The sequence below is a fragment of the Pseudophryne corroboree genome, chromosome 1 (assembly GCF_028390025.1).
Source record: "Pseudophryne corroboree isolate aPseCor3 chromosome 1, aPseCor3.hap2, whole genome shotgun sequence".
NCBI classification, from domain to species: Eukaryota; Metazoa; Chordata; class Amphibia; order Anura; family Myobatrachidae; genus Pseudophryne; species Pseudophryne corroboree.
In genome coordinates, this window is record NC_086444.1 from 777,479,610 (window position 1) to 777,492,448 (window position 12,839).

Genomic DNA, 12,839 nt, shown 5'->3' on the forward strand with positions numbered 1-12,839 from the left:
ATTTATTTAGTTAAACTGCAATATATTGAAATTGTTAAGAGTAAAGATGTCTATAGACAATGATCCAATGTGTTTAATGAAATTTTTGTTAAACCAAACCAAAATAGTTAAATTTTCTTAGTAAAATTATTTGCCAGAAAAAAATTCTGTTATGTCTTTTTCACGGGCTGCTATGCAATTTCAGGTAATGTTTATCCAAAGAACATATTTTATGAGCAGAGCTAAGCATTATGAGCAGAGCTAAGCATATTTACTAACACCCTACCGCCGCGTTTTCGACGTCCAGGGTATCGCCTATGGGCTTCTTTTCGCCGACTCCCGCAACCTGCCGACCCCCGCCGCAGACGCCTCCCCCCCTCCCCCCTGGCATACCTTCCTCCAGGCTGCCCTGGACCCGGAAGGTAGTCTCCTCCTCCCCCTAGCAACGCAGCCGGATGTCCTTCCAGCTGCAGGGGGGAGGAGGAGGCGCCGGGGGCAGCCTGCTGCTGCTTCCCGGCGTCTAGCCAGTGTGGGGACCCCTGGGAGGTTACGGAGACCCCCGCAGACCATCTAACAGGTATCGCGGGGGGCCTCCGTCACCACATCGCGATGTAGATCGCATATGTTAGTACATATGCGATCAACATCGCTACGGTAACCTGCGAGGGGTGGCGATGTATGTTAATACATCCCGCCCTATATGTCAACATTATGAATGTATACCATTCCCAGCTTTTTTTCTTTAATCTGTTAAATGCAGCATATAAATAGTATTTGTGCTGAGAAACTATTGGCGGGATGTAATAGAGTCCGGGGTCGCTGGAGGTACGGGTTGCTGGCTGATCTTGGATTTTTTTATTAAAGGGACAATCACTTACAATGCATGGTTGTGCCTTGTAAGGGATTGTCACTTTAAAAAAATGTAAGAGATCATCCGGCATCCCGCACCTCCAGCGATGATCTCAGATTCCATTACATCCCGCTTTTCATGTTTACCATGCAGTGTTTATGTTAACCTCATTACACTTAAATGAAAAATCCAGTGCAAATAGGTCGACCGCATATGGTCGTCATGTAGTACGTCACCTGGGTCAAAAGGTTCGACAGGGTCAATAGGTTAAAATGGAAAAGGTAGACACCACAAAAGGTTGACAGGTACAAAAGGTCAACACAATGAAAAGGTCAACATGGGAATGGTCACCTCATAAATTGTCGACACAAGGATTTTTCGGTGTCATTTTGACACCATGTATGTTTAACCACATGTAATCCACGTGTACCCTTGTGCGCTTGCTTCGTTTGCCATGCTTCGGGCAAGGAGCCTCGCTCCGCTACCACTGTACCTGGCACAGGCTACTATTCCCAATCGTAGACTATGCGGATGTTAACTGATGAAAAATTTTAAACCTCCCCCCAAAACAACAACTTGTGTCGATCTTTTGAACCTGTTGACCTTATGCACTGTCAACCTTTTACATGTTGACCATTTGTACCTGTCAACCTAATGCATGTCAACTATATGGTGTCGACCTATTACCTGTCAACCTAACGGCTGTCAACCTATCATCCAGAACCTGGCATCTGGGTTGGCAAAACATCTTTGCCACTTTGGGGGTCATTCAGACCTGATCACTGCTGTGTGTTTTCACACAGCGTGCGATCAGATCTGAACTGCGCATTCGTATGCACTGCAATACATATGCACTGCAATGCGCAGGCACGACAGACCACAACAACGGGGATCGCCGGTCAGCGACGGGATGGTGCGATAAATCAGATCGCACGGGCATTCTTAAGGTGATTGACAGGAGGAGGCCGTTTGTGGGTGGCAACTGACCATTTCCAGGGAGTGTCTGGACAAACGCAGACGTGTCAAAGCATTTGAAGGGAGGGTGTGTGACGTCAGTTCCGGCCCTGATCAGCAAGAAGCAATCGCAACGGCTGAGTAAAGTCTGGGCTGAGCAGAGACTGCACAAAATCAGTACACATCAGAACGCACACTTGCACAGCAAATTAACCCTTCCCCGGTAGCTGGCGACTATCTGATCGCAGGGCAGCAAAAAACGCAGCCCAGCGATCAGGTCTGAATTACCCCCTTTATACTGTATTCATATTTTAGTCAATACTTTTGAGCTTAATTGAAATTCTGAAGTTTTTTTTTGTTTTCAGCAAATGAGTCTCCTGCTCATCTGAGACCATGCTGCTTGGCTGGATTACATGACAGCCCAATGGCACTGCCTTGTAATAAGAGAAAACAGCACGTTCACCAAGGGAAGGACTGTGCTGACTTGTTCTTTGAGTGCTGCACACATGCTGAAAAACTGAGGACGCAGTTTAGTGAAGACTTGGAATGGAGCAGATGTAAGTATGAGGTTTGATTACTTATTGTTCTATTCATCTTTCAGTTACATAGCTCCCAACATTGCTGCACTTGAAATGGTGGAACGCGTACAAAAAGGGAACACAATTTAATTTGAGTGCAGTAGGAAACACATGAGTGTACACAGCCAGGGCTGCAGAAAGGATTCCCGAGTCACGGTAATGGGTGTGGCCTAATTGTGGCCAACAGGTGTGGCCTAATTGTGGAGGTGTGACCACGTCCCCTTAAAAAATGTTAGAAACACTTTTTATGCACTGCGATGCTGCGCCATCCTGCAGTGGGGGTTGCCATGTGCTCCTCAGCCAGGGTCAGATTGCTCACCCCCCTCTCCGGCAGAGGAAACTGCTGTATTCAGTGGCAGCAGCCTCCCTGGACCTACTGCAGCCCTGTACAGAGCTATGTGTGCTGGGCTGGAGAAAGAGGCTGTGGCTGCCGGCTGACATGTAAGGGAAGGAAGGGGATGTCTTGGGGGTGCATGGACCTGGGCCCCTGCCGGGCCCTTCCAAGAAGCCCCAACATCTGTAATTAGTACCCACCCCCTTTCAGCGCCACTGTACACAGCCCATATTTATCAAGTAATGCCCTTATAGGGGTACATTCAATTAAAGTTGGATCCATTTCGACATGTATTTGTCAGAATGGATCCGACAACCCCTATTCAATCTCATATTAATTCGACTTTTTCAAGTCGAATTGAGATGGGACGCAGAAAAGGAGAAGGGGGGCGAGCCGCGGGGGGACCAGTGGGGGACAGCCGGCGGGCATACAGGGGAGATCAGCGCTACAGTAGCGCTGCAGCAGGATGTAACTCAGCCCCCCTGACCTCACGGCAGTGTCCACCCGGCTCCAGCAAGCGTGCTGGAGCCGGGTGGAAGCTGCCGTGAGGCCGGGCGGCTGAGTGACATCCAGCTGCAGCGCTACTGTAGCGCTGATCTCCCCTGTATGCCCGCTGCCTGTCCCCCCATCTCCCTGCGGCTCGCCCCCCTCTCCTCCTCTTAGTCCGCATCTCAGTTCGACATCATTCGATGTCGGACTGAGATGGTCGAAAAGGGGGCCAAAACGCCCCGTTTTTTCCGACACAAGCATGTAGATCGGCAGCTATTCCGCCGATCCACATGCTTTTCGACAAGTCAAATGGCTCGACTTGTCGAAAATCATTGAATAGGTCGAATCACGTTTCGACCTTAAAAAGTCAAAAACTGCCGTCTTTTCGACAGACGGCAGTTTTCGACACCAATTGAATATACCCAATAGTCTCTAATCTCAGTCCATCAGTTTATGTGCCCTCACAATGGACACCTCCATCTTTACATTCTCTTTTGGCACAGTACATAATTTCTATTAATTTCATACATTTAGAGTAAGCAATAAATAATGATTAGAACAACAGTATCAGATAAATATTTGTTCTGTGCGATCTAAATAAATTCTTTCATTAGGATCCTCTGGATAGGTAATTGCGACAGCAATCAGCACTAACCTTTTTTTGTGTGTTTTATTAAACTGAAAGGTCAGATGTTGAAGAATTGTTGCTAGTCAGAGATAGTGAAAATGTAGCAGTCTTTAACTGGGGACATTACAGAAATTAGGCTGGAGAGGAAAAGTAAAGATTGCACACAGGTATCAAAGTCACAGGAGCTGATTACACCACACAAAAACAGTAGCTGGAAATGACACCCTGGTGGCAAAGTTCTGGTTTCTGAAGATAACACACTGTGGCTAATCTGCACAATTCCATTAGTAATAAATATACAGAAAATATACGGGATGTGCTCAATTTACCGGCTGTCGGGATCCCGGCGCTCAAGGTTGCCAACGCCGGAATCCCTACATCCAACAATGCCGCCACACGGTATCCCGGCAAAACAGGACTATTCCCACTCATGGGTGTCCGCAAGGGGACTCTTTCAGCTCGCCCCGCTGCTGGCATTCTGACGGGAGGGATGTCGCTGTCGGGATATGGACAGCCGGCATCCCACCCACGGGTAAATCATACTGATTCCAAATATACGGGTGGTCTTCAGTATGCCGGCTGTCGGGATCCCGGCGCACAGTATACCAGCGCCGGAATCCCGACAGCCGGCATACCGACACTTATTCTCCCTCGTGGGGGTCCACGACCCCCCTGGAGCGAGAATAAAATAGCGTGGCGCGCGTAGCGCGCCACCGTGCCCGCAAGGGGCTCATTTGCGCTCGCCACACTGTCGGTAATCCGGCGGTGGGCCTGCCGGCGCCGGTATGCTGGTCGCCGGGAGCCCAACCGCCAGCATACCATACCACACCCCAAATATACATATCAAATGATATCACAACATGTCAATAATTTTAGTACCTTCATAAATAATTCTTCAGTAACATATATGAAAATTGGCACATTAGAAAAAATAGCTGTATCCCATAGCAACCAATTAGACTCAAAGGTAGTTTAGTAATAAGTACTATGTTTATGGAACTGGCATGCTTTCAGTATAAAACAGGCTTATTGCAACTGATTGCCCCTTTACATTGGATATAGGCAGAGAACACGCCAATTCCTTATACTAGGAACTTTTGCTTCACCCCCCAAGATGGACTAGAAGAAAATTGATTAATGTGTATATGTTGGATAACATCACCTTTTTTCCTGCAGGGTCCACAGGTTATCCACAGGATAACATTGGGATATGATGACGCGACAGCGGATTTGCACCAAACGGTCAAAGCTTTTTGGCCTCAGAGGATGCAACAGGCCCGTCCATATATCACCGCCTCCTGGCTCAGGCAAATCAGTTTTTTGTTTGGTGCTGCAGGAGCCGGACCATGGTCAGAGGGCTGCTGTATTTTAGCAGCCATAAATTTTCTTATTTTATTTTTATAGCCTTACTATTTTTCTTGAGTGATCTTTCTAAAAAGCGTCTTATACGTACCTTAGAGTCGCTCCAACAACTCCCCGCCGGGTCGCGACAACGCTTACCAATGATTACAGTGCTGTTTCACAGTGCTGTTTCAGCAGGCGTCTGTGTCGGATATACTAGCTGGTCCAGCAGATGTTTCCAGGCTGTGGCCGGAGAACGGGGAGAAGGTAAGGCATTGGTTTCCGCTTAGAGGGGGAATGTGGACACAGCCGCACTGTTTTGGGAGGAGACTGCCAAACAGTCGCTGACGCGGCTGCCACCTAGGGTGCACCAGCGCTAGGCCCTAGGGATTATAGGCTCCAGCAGAGCCATCTTAACAGCAGTGTAGGCCCCTGGGCACAGCAATGCACTGGGGCCCCTACCCACCCATCAGTGGTAGGGGTGGGGCGTGCTATCAGCGGCAGCTTTGATGTCCCGCAGGGGGTAGGGGGGTTCTATCTTTCGCTCAGCATATAGGACCAGGAGAAATCATTTCCGCTAATTACTCCTTTACTGCACAAATGGGACAGGAAGGAGAACACTAAACTGTAGAAGGGTACATTGTGCTGAATGAAGGGTCCCTGGTACATGACTTCCATGGTGGTAGGGGGTGTTTAATACACAGAGGAGGGGTTGATAGTGGAGTGGACTTAATATTAATCATTTTCCGGGGGCCAGGGCAGCTTGCTTTACTGCAGATATCTCCAGTTCCTGGAAATAGATTTCTTAGCTTTAATGGGATAAAAAAAACTAGAGAGTCCCACCTTTCACGAGGTACTGGGGACTTGGGGACCAGAGTTCAGGAACCAGAGCAATCCACCAACAAAAATATAAAACTGCATATTAAGCGTGTGGAGCTATAGCAGGTACCAGCTGCTCGAAGGATGATATCTCTGGTTCTGGACATAGTAGAGACAAGCTGCCAGTGTCCAGCAAAAGGAGAGTCCCAGCTTTTGGAGAATACCCTCAGAAAAACTCGAAGTCAGACAGAACCCGAGATATCTGGCTGGGAATAACAATTAATAGGCTTGGATGGGGACCAATGCTTTGAAGTCGGATATCTCTGGTTCCCCAAGGCCGATTTTCAAAAATCTGGTACCCCTGGAAAGAGGGGACCCTCAGCTATCAGCCTCGGGCCCTTTTACTCCTGGGGCCCTTGGGCAAGAGCCCATTGAGCCCATACAAAAAGACGGCCATGGGCTCCAGGGATAGTATTAGGTCACGATCCCTAGGGTTTATGTCAGCAGTGGGGAGTCAGATGCTTCCCTGGTCACCCCTCCCCCCGGTATATGACCAGTTTCCTCCGAGTCTCCTGCCATGTACTGTTTTCCCGCTTCCGTCTTAGACGCTGTGTACTAAGGGGACTCAGTTGCAGCATAGGCGGCTGTGTGACTGGTGCGTCAGTGTTCACTCGGGCGTCTGTGTTCACTATAGGTTCATGGAGCGGTTGTGCACACTATTAGCGTCTGTATCCACTCAGCGTTCACAAACGTATTGATCGGTCCTGGAAGCGGGGTGTCTCCCTGTATCCCACTCTGCTGAGCACGGGTAATACAGCACTAAGGGGGTAATTTAGAGTTGATCGCAGCAGCAAATTTGTTAGCAGTTGGGCAGAACCATGGCCCTCATTCCGAGTTGTTCGCTCGCTAGCTGCTTTTAGCAGCATTGCACACGCTAAGCCCCCGCCCTCTGGGTGTGTATCTTAGCATAGCAGAATTGCGAACAAAAGATTAGCAGATTTGCGAATAGAAAATTCTTAGCAGTTTCTGAGTAGCTCCAGACTTACTCAGCCATTGCGATCAGTTCAGTAAGTTTCGTTCCTGGTTTGACGTCACAAACACACCCAGCGTTCGGCCAGACACTCCCCCGTTTCTTCAGACACTACCGCGTTTTTCCCAGAAACGCCAGCGTTTTTTCGCACACTCCCATAAAACGGCCAGTTTCCGCCCAGAAACACCCACTTCCTGTCAATCAAACTCCGATCACCAGAACGATGAAAAATCCTTGTTATGCCGTGAGTAAAATACCTAACTTTTGAGTAAAATAACTAAGCGCATGCACTCTGCGAACCTTGCGCATGCGCAGTAAGCGACTAATCGCAATATAGCGAAACTCGGCAACGAGCGAACAACTCGGAATGAGGGCCCATGTGCAGTGCAGGCATGCAGATATAACATTTGCAGAGAGAGTTCGATTTGGATGGGTTATTTTGTTTCTGTGCCAGGTAAATACTGGCTGCTTATTTTTACACTGCAAATTAGTTTTCAGTTTGAACACACCCCACCCAAATCTAAGTCTCTCTGCACATGTTATATCTGCCTTCCCCTGCATTGCACATGATTTTGCCCATCTGCTACTAAATTTGCTGCTACGATCAGGTCTGAATTAGGCCCATGGTTTTGCCCAACTGCTAACAAATTTGCTGCTGCGATCAGCTCTGAGTTAGTCCCTAAGTCTCTATCTACCTTTTGAGTATGAATAGTTGGATAAGTGCCTAATGCATATGAGTCTGTTAATTATTACTGTTTTCCTTCACTGTGCGTCTGAATATGGTTAAATCTTATATAATGTAATGCAGTAATGTGTTTCTCCTACATAATTGAAATGTATTTGTAGTTCATTACGTACTCATATTGCTTATTATACTAATGTATAACCTGTGACTGATTGCTAGTGTGATTGCTGACTTTACTATAATTCTGTCAGTTTTTTCTGTCTATTCCGATCCTCAATGCTGGTGCAAAGCAGGGTAGGGTCGGATTGTATGTCACTTTAACAAAATTTAAAGTGATTACAGTCACAAATTGTGTAGTACACTGTGCAAGTGTCTGATTATTTATCATGTCTAAGTGCAGCAAGGGTAAGGAAAATACACTCACAGCAGCACCAACACTCATATCATGTTTGTCTTGCAAAGCTGGGTTAACCTCTCAGGATCTGGTTCAGGATGGTTTGTGTGCAAAATGTTTTAGCTTTCACCAAAGTCTCTTGAAAAATACAAGGCAGACACAGGTGCAAGTTGATTCCCCATGGGCTATGTTTGCACAGAGATAATCCAGTATAGCTGAGCGGGTAATTACAACTTCTGTACTAGGCATAGGATACACTATTAACTCTTACATGCAGCATTCCACCTGCAGTTTATCACTTCCAGCAGGGGAAGTAGCAGCCTCTCAACAAAAACAGGCTGAATGGCCAGTGGTAACTAAATCACATAGACAGGAAACAATATCTTCAGTCTACACGTTTCAGATGAGGATTCGTCAGAGGATGAAGACTCATTACACTCTGGTTCTGCATACTAAGATGAGGAAGAAGGTCTCAGTTCAGTGGATGTATCTGAGTTAATTAAGGCAATAAAAGCCATTCTATTCTTAGAAGAATCAGCAGAGCCTGTGTTAAAATCCAAGGCACCTGTGTTTAAACGCCCCAAAACAGTTAAGTCTGAGTTTCCTGGGTCAGATCAGCTGACGGAAATTATGGAAGAGGCTTGGGCTACGCCCAGTAAGAAATTTAGAATTCCTAGGAAATGGAATGCCAATTATCATCTTCCGGCTGGGGACTGTTGAAAAATGGAGGTGGCCTCCAAAGTAGATACGCATGTTATTCAATTAGTGTGAAAATCTACATTACCTCTGCCTTCAACATCATTAAATGATGTCATGGATAGGAGAGTGGATGGTTTTCTAAAAACCATTTTCTCCTACGTCTTAGAGGATACTGGGAATCCATTTTAGTACCATGGGGTATAGACAGGTCTACTAGGAGCCTTGGGCACTTTAAGAATTTGGTAGTATGCACTGGCTCCTCCCTCTATGCCCCTCCTTCCATACTCAGTTTAGAAAATGTGCCCGGAGGAGCCGGTCACGTTGCTGGAAGCTCCAGAAGAGTTTTCTGCATTTATTTTCTCAGTTTGTTATTTTCAGGCAGGACAGGATGGCACCAGCTTGCCTGCTTCGTGGGACTTAGGGGAGGGGGCAACCTCTTGAAGGGTTAATGGTGCCATTACCTGCTGACAGGACACTAAGCTCCTGAGGGAACTATTCGCAAGTCCCACCACAGCGAGCGCACATTCCCGCAGCATGCCGCCACCCCTAACAGAGCCAGAAGATTGAAGATTGGTGAGTACTAAGCCGGCGTCCTGGTTAGCGGGTCATCGCCCATTATGGCAGCATGAGGGTAGAGAGACGCACGGCTTCTATGTGGGGCAGCTGGGTCTCCAGACTCAGTACACAGTGCGGACGCACCGCTTCTGAGGGAGCGAACTGAGTCTAATTACACTACGGGTGTACACATTACCCAGACTGGCATTACAGACTTAAAAGGTGGCTGACTCCATTTTAAGCACTAAAATCACCTCAGCCAGTATAAAAAGTGGGAAGACTGCGCGCCATTGAAGGGGTGAGGCTTCACTATGAGCAGATCCAGCAGCTCACCAGCGCCATTTTCCCTCTGCAGTGGACACAGACGCTGACTGACAGGGATGCGCAGCTCCTCCAGAGAGACTCTAGATTACCTCAGCGGTACCAGGGGGTCATAGCAGGGAGGGAGCGTTTACTAGTGTATTAAGTCCCCAATCTGGGTACTTATTCTGCGACCCATCTAAGTTTGGCATTAGCAGTAAGGGTGCTGTGTGCTGGCTCCAGACTATCTCTGTGTCTCTCTTGAAGGGCTCTTTGTGGGTTAATTGTGCATTTAACCTTTTCCTGTGTGTGTGCTGTCACATTTACAAGATGTGAGACAAAGAGTGTGTTTCTTGTAAGGCACAGTATTCCTCTTCCCCTGGGGGTTCACTGCAGTATACTCAGTGCAGTGTACCCTCCCAGGCTAGCGGGGCAGAACCAGCATGGCTGGATTCCATTAGGGGAATGATCTCCAATATTTCTAATAAATTTTCCCACAATGAGAAAGAGATGCAATACTTAAGACAATCGATGACTGAGTTTATAAACAGAGACTCAGTACCCAAATCAGTGTATCAGTCCCCTACCATTTGTCTGCAAAAATGTCCTTAGGCCCATATCCTGCAGTCTGACTCTGATGATGAAGGGTCAAACATGGAGGAGGGGGAGGTGGACGCTGAGTTGGGGAAGGCTACTCTGTCACAGGGAATAGAGGCTCTCATAGAAGCTATCAGAGAGGTTCTGCTTATCTCTGATAAGGTAACAGAGGAGACTGAGGAATCTTATTTTAATATAAAAATGAAATCCTCAGCCACTTTTCCTGTGTCAAAGGAACTAAGGGGGTCATTCCGCCCCGAACGCTCGCTGCAGTTTCTTGCAGCGCAGCAATCAGGTCGGAACTGCGCATGCGCAGGCACCGCAGTCGTTGCCTAGCAATCGCCTCTGAGGCGTCTGGATAGTGGCGTTAAGCTGCTGTTTAGGGGGCGTGGTCCGGCCAACGCCGGGGAGCGACGAGTAACTCCCAGCCAGCACGCTAAAGCTGCGCTGGTCGGGAGCTACTCTTGAAGTGCAAAAGCATCGCCGCAGTGCGATGCCTTTGCACTTCTGCCGGGGAAGGGGGGGGGGGGGGTGGTGGCACTGACATGCGGGGTGGACTAGCCCTGTGCTGGGCGTCCCCCCGCATGTCAGTGTGAATGATGATCAACTCGGAATGACCCCCACAATACCCTATTTGAAGAACCATGGGTTAATCCTGATAGGAAATTTCAAATCCCTAAAAGATTAGTATCTTCTTTTCCCTTTCCTCCTGGGGATAGGAAAAATGGGAAAATTCACCAATGGTGAATGCATCAGTATCCAGGTTGTCATGGAAAATGTTATTGCCTGTCCCTGGTGCAGCCTCCCTAAAAGACACGGCTAATCTTAGAATTGAGAATATACTCAAATCTTTGTATACAGCTGCTGGGGTGGTACAGAGACCCACTATAGCATGTGGGTGGATTACTAAAGCCATTGCAAAATGGTCAGGTAACCTAATTGAGGGGCTAGGTACCTTGCCTAAGGGGGAGATTTTTTTACTCCTGCAACATATACAGGACTCTGCTAAATTTATGGTGGAAGCCATAAAAGAAATAGGCTTGCTTAATGCATGCACCACTGCTATGGCAGTGTCAGCATGCAGAGGCTTATGGCTACGCCAGTGAACTGCCGATGCAGACTCCAGGAAAGGCGTGGAGGGCCTACCCTTCACAGGAAAGGCCTTATTTGGAGATAAACTAGACAAATGGAACCCCAAAGCTACTGTGGGTAAGTCCACGTATCTTCCTTCTGCAGCTCCCCCAGCCAGGAAAGCCTACTCAGGACCTAATCCTTTTGGACTGCCAAGTTTAAGGGCAAAACCAGAGGTTCTTCTACAGCCACCAGAGGCGCTAGAGGTAAACCACGAAAACCAGCAACTGCAGGTTCACAGAAACAGAGCTCAAGCTCTGCTTCCTTAAAGCCTTCAATATGACCGTGGACCGCGATGCCAGGAAGACTGGCAGGTGGGAGCCCGACTAAAAATTTTCAGTCACATCTGGACAACAGCATGCCAGGATCCCTGGGTCATAGATCTTATTTCCCAGGGCTACAAACTGGAGTTTTAGGAGCTCCCACCTCACAGATTCTTCAAATCAGGCTTACCAGTTTCACAGGAAGCAAGTATAACCTTACAGGATGCCAGTCAAAAACTGGTTCCACCTCATCTGCAAAACAAGGGATACTATTCCAACCTGTTTGTAGTACCGAAACCAGATGGTTCGGTAAGACCGATTTTGAACCTCAAATCATTGAACCCGTGCTAACGAGTGTTCAAATTCAAGATGGAGTCTCTGAGAGCGGTGATCTCAGGTCTGGAGGAGGGGGAATTCCTAGTGTCTCTGGATATCAAGGATGCGTAATTTATCTACGGTTTGCACTGCAGGACTGCCATTACCAGTTCCAGGCCCTGCCATTTGGTCTCTCCACAGCACCGAGAGTGTTCACCAAGGTGATGGCAGATATGATGTTTCTACTCCGCAAACAGGGAGTGAACATGGGGGGGGTCATTCCGACCCGATCGCACACTGCGCTTCTTTGCGTTCGGGCTGGAACTGCGCATGCGCGGCGGCCGTATTGCACATGCGCATTGTTGCCCGGCGACGGCCATCGATGGAAAGTGACACCTCCAGAGAAGAAAGCGGTCGTAGCGGCAACCACAAGAAGATTGACAGGAGGAAGGTGGATCCGGGCGTCAACTCAGTTTTCAGGGCGTGGAGATCCGAACGCAGGCATGTCGAGGCGTTTGGAGGGCGGATGTCTGATGTCAATTCCGGGACCTGCAACGCTGAAGTGATCGCACAGGGTAAGTAAGTCTTACCCTAGTCTAGTTCTGCACAAAACTTTTTTGTATAGCAGGGCTGCACAAGCTATCGCAGTCTTGCTATGCAAAAATACACTCCCCCATAGGCGGCGTCTAGTTGATTGCACGAGCTGCAAAAAGTGGCAGCATGCGATCAACTCGGAATGAGGGCCCTAATTCCATACCTGGACGATCTTCTGATAAAGGCACCGTCCAGAGAGCGGTTGATGGACAGTATTCGCCTCTCAACGAGACTACTCTTGGATCACGGGTGGATTCTGAACTCCACAAAATCTCACCTGGAACTGACGCAGAGGCTTTCCTTC

General features: G+C 48.1%; 1 protein-coding gene across 1 annotated transcript in view; it reads left to right on the forward strand.

Moving 5' to 3' along the window:
- Positions 1–12,839, forward strand: part of LOC134910100 (complement C3-like) — a 465,863-nt gene that overhangs the window by 248,780 nt on the left and 204,244 nt on the right. The window contains exon 17 of the mRNA XM_063917765.1: positions 2,149–2,340. Coding sequence (XP_063773835.1) covers positions 2,149–2,340 — 192 coding nt within the window. The remainder of the gene's footprint in view (positions 1–2,148; positions 2,341–12,839) is intronic.